General features: G+C 47.7%; 1 protein-coding gene across 4 annotated transcripts; it reads left to right on the forward strand.

The window, feature by feature from the left end:
- The first annotated feature begins 34 nt into the window (after window positions 1–34).
- On the forward strand, window positions 35–21,964 carry LOC114869509 (neuronal tyrosine-phosphorylated phosphoinositide-3-kinase adapter 1). Of its 4 annotated transcripts, XR_008696647.1 has the most exons (8): window positions 35–457; window positions 11,531–11,779; window positions 15,520–15,887; window positions 15,964–17,754; window positions 17,857–18,096; window positions 18,675–18,781; window positions 19,318–20,255; window positions 20,778–21,964. XR_008696647.1 is itself a non-coding variant. In XM_029173786.3 (7 exons), exons 2-7 carry the CDS (start codon window positions 11,592–11,594, stop codon window positions 19,747–19,749), a joined length of 3,126 nt encoding a protein of 1,041 aa, XP_029029619.1. In that variant the 5' UTR covers window positions 35–457; window positions 11,531–11,591; the 3' UTR covers window positions 19,750–21,964. The 4 variants fall into 4 exon arrangements, 3 of the variants coding, with proteins under 3 accessions (XP_029029619.1, XP_029029620.1, XP_029029621.1); XM_029173786.3 differs by having other exon boundaries at window positions 19,318–21,964; XM_029173787.3 differs by lacking the exon at window positions 35–457 and adding an exon at window positions 923–1,042 and having other exon boundaries at window positions 19,318–21,964.
- The last annotated feature ends 521 nt before the right edge of the window (window positions 21,965–22,485 follow it).

Consider the following 22,485-nt stretch of genomic DNA (forward strand, 5'->3'; position numbering starts at 1 on the left):
CCCCTCCTGCCTGAGCCGAACGCGTGCTTCTATTTGCGGAGGTCATGTCGAAGTGTTGATTTGAATCCGCCAGGATGGCTTTTTACCGAAGTGTTCGCCGAGGACCGCTTTGCAGCGACGCAGCGAATTGCATCACGGCTTTCGGTCAGGTCGCACCGGCCGATCCACGGTAGCGGCCACGGTGCGCTGTTTATCATAAAAATGGAAGACCTTTCGCGTCAAGAAAAGGCGTCAGTCCGATGCCGTGCGTCTGAATAACTGTTTTTCCTCGGCCACGTCAATTGACACATCTGGGAAAGCGTCGTTCCTTCCCTCCCGAATATCCAAGACAGCTGTGTCATCAACAAGCGGCGTGGTTTTGTTGTTGTCTGATTTTTTTCTACGAGCCCGGGCGACTGCCGCTGGATATCGGCACCGTCTGCCGCTGCGCCAGCCGTAGCCGTGCCCGGTTGCTGAGGTAGGTCCCGCACCTTCGTTGATCTATTATGTTTTTGCGCCACACGCCGCCGTCGAGCCGCCGTCGCCAGCGTCCGCGCTCGGAACGCGCTGTCTGCCTCGTTAGCGGCGAAAAATATGACGCTGTAATGCGGAGGAAGCGTCGGGCCTCGTGGCGTTTTGCGCGTAAATACCAAGGAATGGGCTTGACAGCGAGCCGCTGTTTGTTCGCCGGCCAAATTATTCAACCTTGAAGCCATGTCACCCGTGTAGGGGGATATAGGGCCTGCATTTTATCCCCCAAACACAAAAGCGATGCCAGGCCAGCTGGGCAGACGGCTGCGACCCACAGCCCTTATGCACATTTCGCCAAAAGACAAGCCTCCATCAGCTGACCGGAGATGCCGGAGCGTGCGCGGCGTCGTCAAGCGAGCGGCGGTGACCGCGGCGTCCACGGCAGATGTCTCAGAAAAAAAACACACCGACACGCCGAACATCTGCATGTTTAGTTGAGCGGAGCCCGGGCTGTGTTCGTGCGGCGGAAAGCGGCGGCAGTCGCGCAGAGGCGGTGGACGTGCGGGCGAGCGGCGCGTTTGTGCGCAGCCAGGTGAGGACGCGTTAGCAGGCGTCCGTGCAAGGTTACACGCGGCGTTAGAGTGTTTTTAAATGCAACAATAATCAGTGGGTGGCGTAAATGTGCGTCGAGGTACCGCAGCATCCCGCCGTATAGCACTGTTTGGGTGAACGGAAGGGAGTAGTGAGGCGAGCGTGGCTTTACGCTTCTGCTCAGGGTGTTTTTCCGGGCGTGAGCCTCTCAGAGCTTGACTACTACTGAGAGATATCCTCATCTCCTCCCCATCACCAAAAAACACAAAACTGCTTAAATAGCACCGCTGCTGGAGTTTATTTACCTGAGTGTCTTTAATCTCATTTCCAGTGGAAGGGCGGCTGGAATTATGGAAAGCTGCTGAATAGACAGTGTATTTAGACAAGCTGTCATGTCCCTCGGTGGGGTGTCTGTCACAAAGCAAATAGTCTACGGCGTGCGCATTTTCAAAGGGTTGGGTGCAAAGAGACACAAATGAAGTACTCTGGAATAATCCAGAATGCTCTAAGATGCGTTTATTGCAGCGTCGGTGAGTTCACTGTCAGCTTGAAGCGTAACGTACAGCCGGAGCCCCCCCCTCTTGACCTTGGAGCTGAATATGACTAAAATATTCCCGCACAATTCTTGACATTGTTCCGAGCGTCAGACGCAGGCGCCCGGGCTCTGGTATGCGTGCGCGCCGCCCGTGTAAGCGCCCGTTGGTACAGATAGAGGGGAGCAGGGATGCGTGAGAGCAGCTGTGACTGTGGGGTCATTGAGTGCAGGGCTGGGAGCCACACATACTGCGCCGCGTGTCTCGAATGCGGAGGAAAACAGGGGCCTCCGACGTGGGTTTAGCCGTCACTTCTCGCCCGCCGGCGTTCGCTTTGGAGCCGCGGCCGCGCGAGGATGCCACAGAGAAGGCTGTCCGCGGCCGCTCGCGCTGTCTGGGGTGTGGAAATGCGTGAAATGTGTGCCAGCGGAGCTCGTTCAGTCCTCGAGGAGCTTTCTTGCTACATCAGAATGCAGAGTTTTGGTCCAGACGTAATGACACTGGGTAGAGGTCACGGTTGCGTGTACCGGCGGACAGAAGTACATGAAGCACAGTCGTTCTGCCCAGCAGTGAATGTTTAAATCCAAGTCAGACTGGACAAGTATAATCAGGAACCAGGATGAGAATTTTAGTTGAAAAGACTGAGTCCACAGAAAGAGGGCGTGAGGGGAGGCCCACAGTCGGATGTGGGACAGATGTTGCAGATGTTGACATTTTAAGCCTGTTTCTCCAGCCAAGTGGTTACTTCTGTCTGGGTGGGCAGTAGTGGATTATGTTTTTTTTGTTTTTTTTACCCTGAAGCACCCAAACAGATTGTTTACTTAGACTGTTTGAGCAGCAGCAGGTCAATAGGGTAGTAAAAGCAATAGAAATGGCTACTACTGGTCAGTCATGCAGGTGTTTGCGAATCAATATGGCTGAAGCGCCCGTGATGTTCAGCCGGCCTCCTCTGTCGCGTGAGCAGTGAAGAGCTGCCACCGTGTCGTCTGAACGAGTGAAGCTAAGCGCATTCCGCTTCTGTCCGCGCGTTTCCAGGACATTCGGTCCTGAAGCGGTTAAAGTTTGCCCTTGTGTTCACAGACTGAAGCTCGCCACAGTTTTCTCTCCCACCACTCTGCTTCGCTTGCCCCAGTACTTACATGCTGAGTAAATAACACTCTAGTTAAAGGGATTGAACGGCCCACTAGAGCCGAAGCGATTAGTCAATTAATTAATTGACAAAAAAATTATCAGCAGTTGCTTTGATAGCAGAATAACAATTACAGCCCTTTTATAAGGCAGAAATAGTGAAATGGGTCCAACTTTTAAAGCAAGGATTTGCTTTTCTTTTGTCTTAAATTTGAATATCGCATTTAAATAAAGCACTAATTGACCTTTCGTATTGTGGGCCGGCGTTGGCTGCTTTTTTCAACTTGCGTTAGCTGGATGGGAGTTGTTGAGTGTTGGACGCGTCTCCACCGAGGAGGCATCTGATTGGCTCGGAGTTGCAGCGCGCGACAACAATTCCAAACATGCAACCAGAGTCATGAAGAATTATCTTCAGAGACGAGAAGAACAAAGAGTGTTGCAGCAGAAGGCAGGGCCCACAGTCAGGCAGCCAGTCTGGGATTGCATAGGAGGCTGAAGGCACAGATGGACCGGGCAGGTTCTCAGATATGCTGGGAAACACCGACCCTCCAGATGTAGAGCAGCAGTGAGGTCACACTTTATTTGTTTAACAAATTCATAAATCCTTAATTATAATTGTTTTGTTTTCATATTATTATTATTATTATTACTGCATTCATTCCTAACATTTTTTGGCTGAAATGCACTTCTTGAATGAGCAGTCTAGTTAGATATTGATGGAGTAAACATGCTAGAGGGGCAGCATTTGCTTTTTTATTGAATTTCCTTGTGCGGTTCTCTTTAATTGTGAAAGGAAAGCTGATGTGTCTCCTTTTTAAAGAGAACTGAGATGATTTGTCTTTTCAAATCACTATGTCCTCATGGTGAATTGAACGTCTCCAGTTTGTAACACAGACTGTACATATGTTATGAGTGTGTAAACAGTCAGGCTCCTCTAAAAGCTACAGGGGACATCACACGCTTCTTTCACAGATTGATCGGAAGTTGGCAGAGTGTCCCTTTAATCTTGTCTGTCAAATGCTTCTGATTCTTCACTTTTACTGTCCTGAACAAAGCAAAACAAACTCTTTGAGGACATATTATTGGGTGGTGGATGGTTGCCCCTCACAGTAACAGACTATGTGTGTCTCTCTACTGTGTGGAAAATGACTGGGACGTATGTGAACAGACCAACCAGCGAGATGTGAAGTAAGAGCTCCTTTTTGTGCTGTAAGCATCTTACAGCATCCAGCATTCATTGTAGTGTGTAGTCAAGAGTAATGATGTGTGGTAATGATTTCCTTGAGGCAACTCATCTTTGTTCATTTCCCCTCGGTTTTCTTCTCATTAAACCTTTCAAAGTCATTTGCATGGTACCATGCAAAATAAATAAAGTTAGCGCCAACAGTTACTCCTCTCTCGTTGGCACTGAGCGTCTCATCTCAAGCCATGTTAATCCCACTTATTAATCTCTTTGCAGGATCGTCTAAAGGTCTGAAACTGCAGTATTTGGGACATTCTGACACATGTCGTGGTACCATTTGTCTTATGTGGTCTTTCAATGCCTCACAGTGCTCATTCATTGTCTGCGTTATTCCTAAAGGTCGCGGTAAAGCAGCAAAATCTCAGGGTTCAGCATCAGCACGTGAAAATCCACCACTGTGACCAGTGGCTCCGCGAATGCAACGCTGAATTGCGCCATGCAGATTTGTGCTGTAAATGTCAAAGCAATCTCCATTTCCACTCAAATGAGCCAGTTTGGTTGGGTGGCACCAAAAGGTCCAGCTGCACCCATTGGGTTTTAAACAGAACCATGACGGTACCAAGACCCAGGCGTGAGCAGTGGTTTCATTTATCACTGGATGCAGTCGTTGCATCAAAGCGGTCACGCGACTGCAGCTCACGAGGAGGCGAAACCATAAGTCCATGCACCTGAAGTAAAGCAGGTCCGCCAGACGAAGCCCCGCAATCATCTCGTTAAAGTCGGCAACATTCGGCGCCTGTGGCCCAGACACACACCAGCGTACGCCATAAGAAAACACAGAGGCACTGGGACGCCCCGCGGTGCATAATCTGCTTTCACCTGCCATTTGCCCCATTTAGCGCCTTATCATTCCATCACTGTCAGTTCAGCGCGGCGCTGGAATGACAGCAGTAGGCACGGCTCATGCGAGACCCTGAACGCAGCGCCTGCCAATCACACCTTCAAGGCCTGCGCGTTTCACCACCTCTCCAGCCTCTTTAAATCCTCCCACACATCGATTCCTAGCACTATTTGGGGCGCAACTATCCAGACCACAAAAGACATGTTCTGTATGTAATGAGCTGAATGAGTGGGAGAGCTGTGTGTGGGCATGCGTGTGTGTTTGTGTGTGTGCGCCTGTTCCACAACCTACGCTACCGACTTGCTTATCGGGGGAGTGCGAGCGCAAGGAGTAGGATGATTCAAGCGTTGGCCGACCACTCGTGGCCTACCTGCTTTTGGCGAATTGCGCCAACGCCGCCGCTGCTGCTTCGTTTTTCAATCAAACGAAAAGCAGCTCAGCGGTCTCACTAGTGCAATTATTAGATAATATCAACGCGATTTACATTCTGATGCGCGTGTGCTTAGGAAGGGATTGATTTCCATCATTTTCCCCTGTTTCTATCTCTATTCTTAAGGCACTGCCACTGATTCGCGCCCTGTAGCTTTTTAAGGCGACTCAGAACACCATGTGTACAAGCTCTGGGAAGTTGAGTCAAGTCCTCTGCTCTGAGGCAAATCATATGTTTGGTTTTAAGTGATGTTCACTTGATGCTTGTTTCGCTTTAGGCTACTGGACCTGATGTAATTGGGGCTGAATACTTTATGGCATGTATCATGCAGGGGCAGGGGATCCCGTAGTCCTTCAGGCTGCGATGATATGAGCTTTTTATAGGGAATGAAATACATTTAAGCTGTGTAATTAGAATCAATAGTCTGTACGCGTGTGCAGTTCAGTCTGGCTCTGAATCCTAAAGCAGGTTCAGCATTTGCTTATATAGTGCATATTGTTTGTTTAGCACAGACAGAGAGGACAAACGCGTGCTCATTTGCATCGCGGAGAGCGCCGTGCAGCCGGAGACTGGAAGCCGACACCGGCAGGCGATATTGGTAGTTATCTAAAAATCGGTGGGTTCTCGAATGGGTCAAGAGAGACGGAGGGAGAAAGTGACCCAGCGAAGCGTGTGCAGCTGCAGAATGGAGCTCCTTCCGTCGAGCGCGAGCGCGAGCGTGGAGGGGTTTTTCAATTCTCGCTCTCCTCCCCGCAGCGCTGTACCTCACAGTCTGGGCTTCAGCAGCCAAATGCGCAGAGCAAACGTACAGAGGCTGTGTCTGTTGTGGGCACACGAGGCCATCGCCTGCCTCCTTTGGGCGATATCACAAGCTCACCTCGCTGTTATTCACCGACTAGTGTTCCTGAAATGCAGACGGTGACGAGGGAACCCCAGAGACAGAGGTGCCATGAAGTGACATCTTTCCACCAGTCGCACTCTTCAGTTCTTCTGCGTCTGATGTGGTGTTTTTCACATTTTGAACTAGAAACGATTCCTAGAGTTGCGTTAGGGCTTGTGGATCGTTGAGGCACTGCGTATGCTAAGTGCGGTGGGTCGCTATAGTTACTGGAGACTCAAGATGATGATGATGATGATGAAGGCAAGGGCAAGCTGAGATGGGGAGTGGGGCTCTGGAGGTCACTTACTTTGTGTCTTCAAAGTGCGCTACATCTGCGTCTCTCCAGATGTTGAAGTGTTCTTGATCCACACGTTGTTGTTTATTTACGCACACATACACAGACTATAAAAAAAAGACAAAACGAGCATCGCTGCAAGTTTGTTGTAGCTCAAGGCTGCTATCCCGATGGCTCAGGGAAAGCGTTTTTTTTTTTTTTTTTTGTAGGATATTTTTGGTTGCAGTCCATGAAAGATTTAGTGGTCACTCAGTTTGTACAGCGTCGAGGAGGAGAATCCAAAGTGTGCAAAGTGTCCTGTGCATGTATATTTAAATGAGTGTATTTTGGTTCTTGACCTCTAAAATTTGTTGTTGTTTTGTTTGAATAAAAAATGACTCCACGTGCCATTAAAGTTTGATTTTAGCTCGTGAACTCATTTATAATCTCAAAGTTTATTTATTTATTTAATTTGAGCCCAAAACACGACAAAGAGGTCAAGAAAGAATTTCTGCAAATTTGTTTTCTGCCTCTTGTGTGCCTTCCATCCCTGGCCCAGAGTGGTGCATCTTCCTCCTCCTCCTCCTCCTCCTCCTTCTCTTGTCCATTCTCATCAGCCACAGGCGTTTCACTGCACAATGAAATATTGTAGCGCATTCAGCGCAACAACAGCCGAAGAGAAGTTGAGCCGTGCACTAGCACCATATGAGCCCATATTGTGGAAGCCAGTGGTGAAAATGACTCCTGGTTTCACAGTCACAGTGAGGGATCCGCTGCTCCTCTCAACACCACAGCATTTCAAAACTACATCCACGGAAAAATTTGCATCTGTGTTGATTTTGTATTTAAAATTCACGCCGCTCCTTTGAACCTTATTAGCAGATCAGCATATCAGCAGCTCTACGGCGGCGTGAGGCTGAGGAGATTAGAGGAGCATCCTGCATGTAGAGGCGAGAACGCTCCGACGCCAAGCTGGAGCTGCCATAGTAACGATCCCAAACACAAGGCAGGTGGAACTGCTCGCTTTGTGGGAACGCTGAGCGAGAGGCCGGCTGGAGCCGGGACAGGTTTTACCTCAGGTGACCGCCGCTGTTAGCACGGGGTGAGTGGACCCACAGTAATGCGGTAATGCACGTTCCTTGAGAGGTCCTGTGGGCTGCAGGTCAGCAGAAACGGGCCGCGGGCACTGCGTAGAAATGGTATCGGCCGCTTTGTTGCGCGTTAATGGTCCGATCCGACTCGCCAAATGTCTAAGAGCATCTCTGTCGGTGCAAGTTGAGCTTCTGTGAACAGGAAGTGTGAGACATCTGATCATTAATATTTTGCAAGTGCTACAGAACCAGTGTTGTCTGAACAAAGCTGTATTTATTTTGCCTCGGCTTATGTCAAGTGTTGAAATGACCAGTGGTGACTTCAAGAAACAAACCCACAGCATCCTCTATGTAGCGATTTCCCTAATTAGCTTTACTCAAAGCGATGGTGCTGGACGGCAGACTTTGTTCCCTTTGTGGGGAGTCCGACCGCTGCTCCTCCCCGTCGATGTTTCCTTCCACCTCCTTGGGCTCAGATAATCAGCTTCTGGCTGTAGCTCCATGTTTACTGTACACACATTAGAGTGCTATTGATCTTTTGATTTAACTCTGCTAGGAAGCATGTTTCCCAATAAGACGAAGCTTTGTCTCAAAGATGTGATTCAGCCGCGTATTTTATTTGCTAATCATTTTATTAAATTTAATCGCCTGCTTCGGTTTCCTGCAGCTACTATGCATCTCATGAACGGAGTTATTAATATAGATTATTTATGATGCAAACAGATCATTATCATCAGGACCAGTGGCCAAGCTGTGCTTTTAAGGGCTTTACATCAGATTTACTGTCTGCTTTGAGATGCGAGCAAGTAGATTTCAAACAGATATTGCCTTACAGAACAAATAATCAAGGTCATAAATCAAGGAAGTGGATCGTATGTTGGTTCTATTCCTCAGCGGCCCATAGCAATTATTCTTTGAAGGCTGCTTGTGCTTTGCCGACTATTTAACGGTGAAGAAGTGACGCATCCTGTTGCGTCAGACGCCTTAAGTCTGGAGGGGAATAAGATAAAGGAGGATGCGCTCAGGGAGTTCTAGCGGGTATTTTTGTATTCAGAACTGAGAAATGATACAGGTTGTTGTGTCTGTGGTTGAGGATGTGCTCAAAGCCCTTTTAATCGTGCCAGACAGACAGCTGACACGCGACGTCCTGCGCGTAGCAATCTGCCTCTTTACTAACAGAATTATTTTCTCATCTCTCTGTCTGATGATTTTGCTCACAGCGTCAGGCAAATGCAGAAGTTGCTGTGTGACGGGGGAAACACATGAGCTTCTCCGAGCAGATCTGTGATTACAACCAGTGTCTGGGCGTGATGTTAATGGGGCTCCTCTCTTAGTATTCCAGCCTTATATTATCAGCTGGTGCAGACGTTCTCTGAGCTCACGTTGCCCACATTTATTTCAAAGCCTCGTTTCCCACACGTGATAAAACATGTCTAACTCGTCCCTGAATTTTTGAAAGTCCTTCATCACAAGTGTAGTCCCATGCATATTCCATCTAGGCAGCGTTAGGAGATGCAGGACAGCTCAGTGGGTCACCCTATCAGACGCAGATGTTATCTCCACTGAAAATGCAAACAACATATTGCTGCAAAAGCCTCAGGTGGCAGTGAAGTGGCAGTTTAAGCCGGGGATCGTCATATATGACGGGGCCGACGTCCTGCTTTGTGCATATTTAGTGGTTAAGGAAGAGATGCTTGGCTGACAGTGTTGCTAGGAGACCACACACAGCGACTAGTGTGAGAGGCTTGATTTCACCTCCCCCATTCTTGTAGTCTGGCTGCCTTTCACTGTTTTTCTAGCGTCTCCTCCTCGCACTTGCCGTCGCTTTGCTTATTCCCCGCAATTGTACGGTTTCATGTCTGGACATTGTCTTCCGCCAGTCTGTCCCCATGCGCGTTTCCCACCTAATCATATTCGTTCCAGCTGATCCCCTAGTGATTCCCTGTTTATTGACATCAACCATTTTCCATCATGCCTCCTCCCGTCTCGTTCCCTACGCCGTGCGTCTCCCCCTCCCTCCCTGTCTGCGTCTCAGGCAGCATTACTCCATCCTTGTACCCCCCCCCCCCCAGCCGCCTCTCTCATCCTCTGCCTGTTTGTTTCTCTTGCTGGGCTGCAGCGCTGTGTACGGCTCCGTTGCACTGACTGTAGTGCGACCGTGTGGCTGTGCGGTTAAGCTACGATGCTGCACAGAAACAGCTGTGGTTTTTGATGGGAAACTGAATAAATATGAGCATGAGGACTGTTGCTGAAAATGTACAAACTACACCACTGACTGACACAAAGTGCAAAGCTTTTTTCTGCTTTACGGCAATCTGATAAATTAGCGTTTTGAATAAACAATATGACGAATTCTCAAGCCAGGGCTGTGTCCTCCACTCTTCAGCTCCACTGTCCCAGTCACAGTGAGATGCAACACCACAGGACCACCTGCTGAGGTGGAAGCAAGAGGGCAGAGGGCTGCAGCAAAGAGTGATCCAGAAGTGTTAGTGATTCAGAGGCAGAGAGAACGGATGGTGATAAGGAAACAAACTGCATCTGCTCACTAACTCACACATATACATGAGCAATAGCTCTACTGCTTCACACTCTGCACATGCTTGTGTATAGCATGCATGGCGGATCTCATTATGTGCGTGATGGGGTTTGCTCACCGAAGGGTCGCGTGCAGCGCTGCATGCACATTAATTTCTAGGAGTTGCTCCATCTGCCTCCCGATTCGAGTCAAGCGACCCCCCTTGACCCCACAGATCCTCCTGCACAACTCGCTAAACAACGAGCGGGCGATGAGTAAAACGTACGCCTGTAGCGCCTGTTTGACTAGACAAGCCTGCATGTACACCAGAGGCTCTCCCAGCCCGGCTAATTGCACACCAACCCACAGCATGTAATGCGGCAATTGCAGGGCTGCCTGCTCATCTGCCAGATCCTCGAAACCCAAATCAAAGCCTCCTGTTAACAAAAGCCCGACGTACAGTCGCGGCTCCCTAACCTAATTAATATTGAGTCAGCAAGCGGCGGCCGAGATTGTGGTCAGGGCTGTGGGATACAAGAATAGCAGGAGCCACGCTGACACGCTGGATGACACGCTGAGCCATGACAAGAGAATCACACACGGACACACACCTCAACATGCGGCCCGGTCCAGGTGACAGAGTCTGATGCTCCCACTGTGGCTTATTTTGCAATTAGATATGAGACACGTTCCCGCAGTAACACTGATTTGCAGGTGGTAGAAGTGTGTTTGTGTTTAGTCCAGCCTCTTATTTACTTACCGATGAATTGTGTTTCCAGAAACCAAAAAAATATTAAATACAGGTAATACATTATATTGATTCTTGTAGTTTAATATTACATGACTTGTTTAATTTCAGCATCTTAGAAAACAGATACAGTGGCAAATCTTTACACATTAAGACTCTGTTTCCATTTGTAATGGAAAAACACTGGAAGTATGCATCAGCTGACAGCTGCACTTTTCTTAGCCAACTGTGTTGCACACTCACATTGTCCAAACGCTATGAAAACACGGCAGTGAAAACCCTGTTGGGCCCTCCGATATCTGCCCCACAACAAGCCTGACTTTTCATGGGCTGAGCGTGAGTAGGACGCTGTGCATGCGCCACATATGACAAACCGCATTACTTTCTGGCTAGCAGACATGCTTAGCTAGGCCATCCCAGGGCCTGCAGCCAGAGACGCTCTGCAGCTGAGTTTCCCTGCTTACTCAAATATTCATAACGGGATAATGAAAGTATAAATAGTCTCCATGTGATACACTGGAGAATATGGGGAACAAAACGGCGACGTCCGTCACGGTGCATCGCCGCGCGTCTGCTTTGAAGGCTGCCAGTTAGCGTAATTGGCGGGATTGTTTGCTGTGGCACAGTGACCATAATAACCTGTAACCCCAGAGGTCTGCCAGCACTTGGGGTTTGATTGTTTGCCTGCAGTGTGTTGCCACATTACAACATAGTTCCCGTCAGGCTTGTCAGCTACAAGTAGGCTGCTTTTCTTAATGGATTTAATGAGTTGAGACCTTGCATTTGTTTCCTCGCCCCTTGTTTAGGTGAGTTAGAAGACGCTGCCTGTGACACACGTCCCCCTTCTTCCCGGGCCACTTCCATACCATGAGCTCTGGCTCGGCCCAGGATGTGGCAGTCGAGCATTTCCTGCGTGACATAGAGAGGCAAAGCAAGCGGCTGCACTGCGCTGTGATAGGCTGCGAGGAGGAGCGACCCCGCAGCGACATGAACCTGCTGTATCGCAAGAGCCGCCTGGATTGGAGGCAGAGGGACCAGGAGGGAAGTAAAAAGAGGTGAGTGTGTGGACCCACAGGAGCGCTGCACCCTGGGATTACATTACAGTTCAGTTCAGTGGAAAATAAACCTCTTAAGTGGTGTGAATTAGTTTAATTTCCAAACCCTAATGCCATGCGCTTTTCATAAGGGATTCATCTGAAATAGCCTTGGAAGAATTTGCATAGAGGCAGTTTGGAATGAAGTTAATATGTTCTGTAGATGAGATAAACTATTATAATGTCAGCCATAATGTCAGAGGGCAAAAAGAGGCGAAGACCAATGAAGGTTTTATCCTCATTTTGTGCCGAGGCGTGTTAAATTAGTTTTATCTGTAAATGACACGTAAGGTGCAATGAGACGACTCGCGTCCGGGTCATCTACTCCCTCGTTGGGAAATTCATAAACAATGTTTACGTAAGAACACACACAGACACATGCAACGGTGATAACAACATTTACACAATGCACTAGAGAAAACATCATATATACTCTTCAACTGACTATTGGACCAAACTATTATCTGATTAGGTTATTACTATTGTTATTATTAGTAGCAGTATTGTTAAAGATACCTCATTGAGCATATCTCTAGTGTTTGTTTAAGAATATTAATACGCCCTTTTCAGCGCTGTAGAAGTGGATGAGTTACTGAGTTGCTGTAGCGCAGTGACGCAAGTAGGCAGTGTGATGCAGTTCGTGTTCAAGGCTTTAATTTCTCCATTATTACAACAGTTCGCGGACGATTTATCAAGGCCAATTGCTTTCTTTGAGCCTTTTCCGGCATGTGAGAATTAATAAAGACTAATTCACAACACGAGACTAAGTGCTGCTCGTCAATTAAATGGCAATGAGCGGTGATGGTAATAATTACATCTTGTGTAAATATTTCCACCTGACTTTCAAGGTCAAGCCAAAATTGATTGCGTTTTACGCAGACATGTTAAAACAGTCATAAAAATAAGTCAAATTTAATTATGATGGAACTAAATTATGCCATGTACAGACGTGCCCGAGCATCGTTGTCTTTTAAGCATGTTCATGTCTGCGGTTGTGTGATCTCCACTATGAGCGTCACCAATAATTCACCCAACGCCGCGTTGAGCCTGTCTGTGTCGCTGAGAACAGGGACAGCATCAAAGGCAACAAATCAGTCCGCTCAGAAGCCTGGACCGGCGCTCTCTGACTCACAGCAGCGTTCGCGGGCCCTCGTCTTGGCAGCAGGGTTCGCCGTCATGGCAGCATCAAGCCAGTGGAGGTGTAGTACAGCAAAATGGACAGTGATAAGCGATGAAAGGCTGAGCCGAGCAGGGCCGGAGCAGCAGAGGTGAGGAGCGGGACGTGACCGGCGATGATTACGAACAGAGCAGGGTCAGGGAGAACGCTGCACAAGGACAAAGTGCAATAGGAGGTGGTCGCGGGGAGCGGCGGCGAGAGGGCGTTCCATAAAAGAGAGATACAGTAGCTGTGGGTAGATAGGCGAGTTTGAATATGAGTTTTAAAAATAGACGCTGTCTTTTTTTTAGTCCTCTTTTTAATGCAGGAATTATTTCCAATAGTGTCAACAGGTGGAAGAAAACTTTACTTCAGCCGAGGTTTTATTATCACACAGAATTATTATTAAAACCAGTATGTCAGTGTGCAAAAGACTTAATACCAAAATGAAAGTCGGTAATAATATTAAATTTATGATATTGTACTGGTGTTTTTAAATTTATGTATATTTGTTTAACATTTAGCTTTTCAGACAACATTAATCATTTCAATAATGCAATTTTTCAAAATATGAAACTTGATATTTCTTAAACCTCCATTCATCTTAATGACACAAGGAATGAATGTTGGTGTTTGTCTCAGCTGCTGCTGTTTGAACAATAGACTTGCTCCTGCTGGGCTCACATGGTCTGGCTATAGATGGAGGCTGACACATTAATTACATACATATAGGGGATAAATGTAGGTTTTTGTTGTTTTTGTTCTTGCTGTTTTTGTTAGTGTTGGTAATGATACATGAATATGCATTTCTCTCCATTTCCCTTCGACGCCAAATTAAATTTTAGCTCAAAGCTAGGAGATACACACGAGTCCTGAATCTATTAAACCCTTCTTTATCTTTAAATACACAGTGAATCAGTTCAGTATTGTTAATTTTTTTCCGTTTACTTGCTATGTCAGCTAAAAAAACTTAAGATCAAATGACTCTTGATTTTCAGATAGAAGAGGTTGAACATATAATAGCTGTCTTTATTATGAATTACTATCAGTGTTGTTAATTCTGGAGATGTTTTCATAAAAAGAAACACTATGTTTGATCGTTGGATGCTTTAGGGACACTTACAGCCATGAGTCACATGCTGGCAAACAAATAATAAATAATAAGAATAATAATATCAGAGAAGATGTTATCAACAGTCAAAGCTCGGGTGTTATTGCAGTTTTACTTAATGTTGGTTGCAGGAGAAGAATTAGACTAGTTTAAAACTAAGGGCAACCTATAACTCAAGGCAATCAATTATCAACAATGAGGACAGCTCACACATTCAGTGTCAAACTTCAAATGCTGCTTTAACTGCTGTGATGTGTCTTCTTCTGCTCTCAAAGATAGTATTTTCTACATTCAGCGTTTTAAACGTAACCCACACTTAAACTTTGCCCCACAAAAAGGTAAATTGGAAATAGGACGGTAGCTGCTAACGGCAGAATTATCTAAAAGCTACAGTATCTCACCACAGCCTTAAATGCATCTGGGAATATCTTGCACTCCACGAAGGCGTTAGTCTGTTCAAAGATACAGTTACCACAGGTGATCTTCAAATGATTAAAGCAGCACATCAAGGCCTGTGAACATAGATTCAAGGCATTTAGATCAGTAATTAGCAAGCGCTACTAGCGAGTAATCAACCTGTCACACATTCTGTAGGAAAGGTCCACTTAAAATCTAAGAAGTGTACAAGTGCAGTTCATAAAACTTGTGAATAACTAGTGCGGTTGAGGTCTCTCTAGACACAAACAAACCTCTTGAAGCCACTTGAAGAAGCTGCGCTGCCTCTGTTCTGAGCTAAATCTGGCCGCGTAGTAAGTATGTCATATATGGAGAGTACATGTCACAGGCGTTCAAGGGCAACAATGAACTTCTACATTGTTGGAACAAGTCCTCCCACTCAGCTGTGGTTGTACGACCGCGTACACTCAGGTGTGTTGTTGTGCCAGCCACTGAAGCTGATGCGCGAACGGTTAGTGATAATTAATGAACATTTTCATCTGACAGCAGTAATAGAACGAAGGGTTTCAGCTTGTTCGTATTAGCAGTAAATGTGCCTTTTATGTATTGTTGTGGGGCTTTAACGATGAAACTCCTACAAAGACAAATGATCAAATAGATAAAAAGGAACAACAGTTCCCATGGTAACTGATTAAATGCTTCTGGCAATAATGAGTGCAGACTACAAATGTGGGCTGAGGATATAAACATATAGAGAATTAGGGAATTCCAGCAGCACAGTGTGCACAAAGTGTACTTTGCTTCTGACAAGGGAATTGATTTCCTAATTGAATGTGTGAGAGGAAGAAGCAGATGTGAAGAAATTCTGATGGAAAGATATGTACAGTAAATGTGAAAGATGGAGGAGCTCGCAAGGCTTTTTCTGCAGAAAAATCCCTACAAGCCTTTGTTTGAAGACCAAAGTGAGAGTGAGCAAAGAAGGTCAGAGAAATTTCCATTTACTAAGATTTCTTCATGCTTCCTCTGCATAATTTGCAGCTCCACCCAGAACGACCCCTCGGCCACTGTTGGCAAAGTCCGAGACTTGGCTTCTTTCCGCCGGCACTTCCGCATGGGTTTTATGACCATGCCGGCCTCCCAGGACCTGTCCCCTCACTCCTGTGCCTCTGCCATGGCGCCACGCTCGCAGTCCTGCCATGCCGTTGGTGCCGGCGACACAAGTCTGGAGAACGGGGATTATTCTGACACCCAGTCCCAACACGGTGGCCGGTGCCCCCCGGCCAAACCTAAGCGCCACCCCAGCACCCGCCTCAGCTCGTCATCCGCTGACAGCAGAGGGCCCCCGGAGACGCCGCCACCTCCTCCACCCTCTCTCTGCCAGGCCAAACACTCAGACAAGAAAAATGGTAAGCCGACGGTCTGTTGCTGCTGTTCAGATCTTCCTCCTCGACTTGTGCACTGACTATTTTCCCCTTCATACAGCCATGAAGAAGTCTGACTCTGGAGAGATTGGAGGGAAGAAGGTTCCTCCATTAAAACCCAAGAGGAGCCCCAGCACCCAGCTTTCCTTTGACCCTTTTCCTCCACGCGTGCCTACTTCAGCCACATCCCTGCCTTTCCAGGCAGCAGACTCTCAGATTCAGACAGTGGATGGGGACGACGAGCCCGTCTATATAGAGATGGTGGGCCAGGTGTTCACCAGAGACAGCCAGACAGCCACGCCTCACCCTGTCACGCCTGTGGCTACAACGCCTGACTCGGACTCGGACCAGAGCGAGGCCATCTATGAGGAAATGAAATATCCACTGCAGGAGGACAGACAGTCGCACAGACACCTGCCCCCCAAGCACGAGAAACCGAAATCCTCCAAGCACTATCATGTCACCCCTTCATCCTCCAGCAGCGCCTCCTCTTTGCCTCGCCCCTCGTCGTCTTCGCCTTCCTATTCCAAGCCTAAAGCCACAGTGTCCATCTCTCATTCGTCTCCCCTGCCTTCCTCCGCCTCCTCCACGCCCGTCCCCCAGGTGCTGTCCACCAGTCCGCACACCCCACGTGCTCCCACTCCCTACTTGCTGCAGGGGAGTAAATCTGAGCCCGAGACCAATACAAAGATTCCTGCCCCCTTCCCTAATCTTTTACAACACCGTCCCCCACTACTTGCCTTTCCTCAGCCTGCGGCGGCCTCCAGCGGAGTCGGCGTGCAAAACAAGACGTCTGCTTCTGCAAAGATGGGAACTCAAAACTCCAGCGGGACGACCCAAGCCAGCAACCCCTCCTCGACGTCTAACGTCCCCGCATCCCTCTCGGCGTCCAAGGAGTCATCGGGAGGAAGTGCAGGCCAGCAGGACAAGCACAGAGACTCCCAGTTAGGCCCTGCTCCTGGACTGAGAGCGAGGAGTCACTCCACACCCTTACCCCCCTCCTCCAAATCCACCTCCCCCTTCTCCCATCACCACCACCACCCACACCATCGTCCCTCCCACTACCATCACTATCGCAAGCCCGAGAGAGGGGACTCCCCCGCTCCGATCAAGAGCAACTCGCAGACATCGAACCAAGCCACGGCTCAGACTCAGACGACGAGTGCAGGCAAGGAAGGCAAGTCTGTTAGCTTTCTCTTGAAGTCAGATAAAGGGGAGAGAGAGAAGGACAGGGACAGGGACAAGGATAGGGACCGTGAAAGAGAGAGGGATAGGGGCAGAGATAGAGACAAGGAGAAAGACAAGGACAGAGAGAGGGACAGGGACAAGGATAGAGACAGGGATAGGGATAAGGACAGGGACCGAGAGAGGGGCAGGGACAGAGAGAAGGACTGGGACAGCGGGCCGCACTCTCTCCAGCTGGACAGCACCGTGGCCACCAGCAGCCAAACATCTCAGAGCAGCACCAGCTCCACCCCCACGCCGTTATCCTCGTCCCAGCGCCCCCATTCACGGCCGCACCTCCGCTCTCACACTCCCCATGGGCTGCCCGCCTACAAGCCGCCCTCCTCAGACAGCCCCTTGCTGTGGACCTACCCCTCCGGCGGCTTCCGGAGGCCGCCGGCTTACGAGAGTTTGCGAGGGAGCTGCCAGACGCCTTCCCTGCAACAGCCTTTGAGTCTCACAGGTGTTGGTGAGGGGGCCTCCAAGAACAATGGAGGGTCCGGATCCCACCAGTCCAAGGCTGGCTTCATGCCGTGGGACAGCAGCGCCAGCCTGACTGCGGACGAGGGGTCTTACTGGCCCATGCAGAGGAAACTGTCCTTCAGCCACGGGAGCAGAGAGACGGAGAGTAAGTCATAAGTCATTTTTTACTACAGAGCGAAGCTGCTCAAGCCACAATCCAGCTTTCGTGAGTATTTTAATTCCTCAATCTGTCCTATTCTGATTTCAGGGGATGAAGGGCGCGCGTGGAACGGTAGTGCCGATGCTCTGTTAAGGATGGATAAAGAGGAGCTTGGGATGGGGTCGCGGGGAGGCCACTCAGGCATCCCGGTTCACTTCAGCGGTGCCAGCAGAGCCGTCTGTCACAGCGAGTCCTTGGCTGGTGTGGACAGCAGTCCAGGATTCAGAGCCCTACCCAGAGTAGGGTTGCCTCTTCCCTGCCAGACGTTTCCTGCCTGTCGCAACGGAGGTAGGGAGGAGCGTACTGCTGGTCCCCGTCCCAGTCCCACAGTCATCCGGTCACAGCCTCTAACGATGGTGTATCTGCGTATTTAGGTTACTCACCTTTAAAATCAATGCAGCAACAGGAAGGGGCTGTAAACAGGCCCATTCCCGCAATCACAAATTCAACTCCAGACCCATCATCTGGTTCACTTACTGGCACTTACATCACTTTTATCACTTCACACTTATTTTTATTGTGCCTCAGTCCGGATACACACTAATTGTTGAGAAATTATAGATCATGATCACCACCAAAACTTAATTACATGCTCTTACCCATCAAATTAAATGCACTTCTGATTTACAAGATAATACAATAAATTGCACTTCCAGACAAATTCTGAAACAGAACATAATGGAAGCTTTAACATCCGACGCTCGCAACTATAAAGGTATAATACTTGTAAAAGCCTAAGATAAAATGTGAGTACACAGTGTACAGAGGCTCTGCCTCTACTCACATGAGTGTAGTTAGGAATTCACAGCTCTATAGTCTAGTGTTCTCATTAGCTGGCACACAGAGTAACGTTTGCTTCTTTACAGAAGTGGGGCGGCTGGGCCGCTCCTCCTCTGCTGCCGGAGTGAGACAGGTGGGTGGAGGAGACGTCCAGAGACAGAGCAGTCTACCAGCACGAGAAGCCCTGAATCAGGTGAATATAGGAGAGACCCCTCGCCTGCGTAGCTATAGACTGAATGAACCTCTCCGACGGTAACTTTAAGAATGAACAATAATATTGTTCTCGTTATTACTTCCCCTCCTGCTGGAGACAGCGCTTCTGCAGATCTATTTATAGCTGGCGAATATGCCCAGTGAGCAGAATAAGGTTCTGGCCTGGTACATGACGCAGGCTGATATGTAATCACTGAAGGAGAGGGAAGCGGATGGGAGAACACCGTGTACAGTGTTCGGAAGAGATGAACTGCAGTCTTTTAACAGCACGTTTTGCCCTGATTCTGGCTGCATAGCAAGTGCTGATGCAGTTGGAGTGTGCTGCAGAGACGTCTGCATGCGTCTCATTGACCCTCCCTCAACCTGTAATAGATGAAGCAGCGCTGCATCCTGGTGGCTGTCGAGAGGAACTGTAGCTTTAGTCAACATGTGCTCGGATCGGTTCAGTAATCTTGGGGGTATTTTGAAATGATAATGCTTTAATAGTGTTTGTTGACGCACCCCGTTGTGTTTTAGCTGCACGGTCCCACCCAGCCTCAAGTGCCCTGCAGTCCCAGCAGTCCCAGCGTGTCCCGGCAGCAGCAGCAGCTCCAGCTCCACCAGCAACAGCTCCAGCTCAAGCAGCAGCTGCAGCAGCTCCAGCAACAGCACCACCTTCAGCTGCAGTTTCAGCAGCTCGCCCAGCTGGCGCAGGGACAGCCTCCCGTCAGCGGAGGCACCACCCCGTCCGCAGCGCAGAGCCAGAGAGACGGCAAGCTGCTGGAAGTCATCGAGCGTAAACGCTGCCTGTGCAAAGAGATCAAGGCCCACAGGCGACCTGACAAAAGCCTGTGCAAGCAGGACAGCATGCCCATCCTCCCTAGCTGGAGACGGACACCTGAGCCTCGGAAGACTGGCACGCCACCTTGCCAGAGGCCACAGGCTGTCGTGTGGGACACAGCGATCTGAGTTGGAGAAGCGCAGCTCTGAGGACAGAGAAAAACACACACGGGCGAGTTGTAGATTGTCGAACAATTAATAATAGATGATGGGTTCACTGAGTGGCTCGTGATGGGGAGGCCGCCACCGGGAGCGCAAAGATTGAGGATGAAGAAGGCGGCACCCGCTGGCGCTCTTACTGAGTTACAAACTGATCCTGGATCAGTAATGCTAGTTATTGGAGACTGAAATGACCCGGGGGGAAAAGAACTGATAAAAAAGGAGAGATGTTACAATCAGACTCATTTCTTACCCTGCTGATTTGTACTGGCTCTGTACTATGTACTATGTTATTGTGTTCTACGATTGCCAATGATTTTTGCCACATAACACCAGTCTTATTGCTACTGAAGGACGAACCCGCGTAAACAATAACGGGTGGGGTGTTTTCTGAAATTGGTGTTGCCAAATTCCTTCCTGACTACTTGAGACCTGTATCTTCTCCGACAGTAAACGCAGACAGGCAGGACTTACCGGTAAGTTATTGAAGTGTTTCTTGAACTCGTGAAATGCATATGCGATGTTTTGGTATCAATAGGTTGTCATTGTGGATGCAACTAATCATCACCGAGGAGTAAAAGCTACCTACTGTATCTGTTTGCAAATTTGTAATGTAAATCTAGTTACTTTGTCAATGTTTCTGCAATTTTATAGCAATATGCTCCCGATGCTGGAGTAACATAATTAAAACTTGTGTCAACTAGCATAACATACATATCTAAGACTTGAATAAGTCATATTTACTGTGTCATTCTCTGCATGTCACAATAGACATACAGTACTGTATAAATATGTGTAGAGATGATCATACAGGAGATTCACTAGGACACTATGATGTGGTTGTATAAAACAATGAATATGTTGCCTGGGTGGTGGTGGTTGGAGGGGGGGGGGGGGGGGTGTGGTAGTGTGACAGATGGCACTTATGCTGCAGTCCAGTCAAATACACAGGTACAGCTCAGCGGTACAACAACTTCATTCTCCATGCTTACCCACAGTTGCACATTAGTGATTGTGCCACCTCACAGAGAATCGAGCACTGACACCCATCAACACAGACTGTCAGACAACATGGTGCAACTGGTGAGACTGTGAGTATCGATCACCTCAAACAGAATGCTGGAACAATCTGCACAAAACATGGTATATGCTTAGGAGAGGTTTAACTAATGTAGTGTAAATAGATATGTAAAACTGTATTGAAAATGTAGCAATTATTTCCATTTTCATACTTGTAATCAATACATATTATGTAGCATATACTGTATAAACATAACTTTGGTCACTTGTTTTTCTAAAAGAATTAAGTACTTTATCTGCTGCAGCCAGTCCATGCATTAATTATAGTTCTACTAATAAACAGTAAGCCCTCTGAAGACGGGCTCGGTCCAAAACTTGTTTATTTACATTTATGCAAGCCTCCCTTTAAGCTGTGTTTATTGGTTCATTTGACTTCTTTTCTACATTCATTTTTATTTGTGTACAGATTTCAACAACTGGTCGTCTTGACATTTAGAATACGTTGCTGCTATCTTGAACTACTGGTGTTGTTCATTCAACTAACATGGTGTTACCATGAGAAACATTCTTAATATAGTGGTTATTGTTACATATTTTATTTCTGAAATCCACGTGATTTGCAGTTTGTACCTTGAAGAGTGAGCCCTTCTGTAATAGTATTAAGGCACTTGAATGTCTCTTGGTTGTTGTTGTTTTATGATAGTTAGCACCAAACTGTACAGTTACGGTACACAGTGAAAAGAAGACCTAAATGTTCGAGAGTCACTGCTTGGCCTTTGGTTTGAGTTCCACCTGCTTGTGTTTGTGGGTTGAGTCCTTTTTAAAAACAAACACACGCCAGGTTGAAGGAAATGGGCAAGTGCAATGCATGCAGAGATTCCTTACACTCAAAATGTTCCAATGATACTATTGTGCCCAACTTAATTTTAGATACCAAGTATTGACCTTACCATGATTCTTTTTCACAGACTGATATGGAAACCTAGGTATCCTTTCCAAGATAGTTTACAGAAGCTGTCGGTTTTGTGTGTCTACTAAAACAGTGGCCATTATATGAGTGCCATACTATATTGATATGGTAAGATACGGTGTACCATGGAAATCACTGTAGTGCTATATTTGCATTGATATTGTCATTAAAATAAATTTTATATAATGAACTTTACACGACAAGCAGGGTCCTCGCCTCCTTCCGTGCCTCGTGTTGTTTTACTGTGCCGGTGGTGAAAAGTGGACACTGTGTACCCACGGCCCTCCTGCAGCAGGTGATGCAGTTCCCACAGCGTCCAGGCGGGGGCGCTGCCTTCACCGCTGCCTCACACACAGCGCATGAACCGAATGACCCAGCAGACATGTAACAGCCTTCAAAACAGTTGCTTCCGTGGGATTGGTTGTTATTCTAGTAACACGTTTAGCAAATGATGACAGTAAATGCAAGACTACAGCATATATTTAGTCGTGGTAGTTGCTTTTTGGCAAATTTAAACATATAAATTAAAAATATTAGTATAAGTATGAACACCCAGTGGAGTAAGAAAGGGTAATAAATGTAAATGTACTTTTTTTAAAATACCAGATGGACTTTTTTCTACGTAACCGTATTTGCCTTGAAGCCTCTAATATAAAGGTCTCCCTCATCCACCACATCATTTGCCCGGTGCGCTATCGTTCACGCGTCCGCCTTGT

Source organism: Betta splendens, chromosome 14, assembly GCF_900634795.4.
Source record: "Betta splendens chromosome 14, fBetSpl5.4, whole genome shotgun sequence".
Classification (NCBI taxonomy): Eukaryota; Metazoa; Chordata; class Actinopteri; order Anabantiformes; family Osphronemidae; genus Betta; species Betta splendens.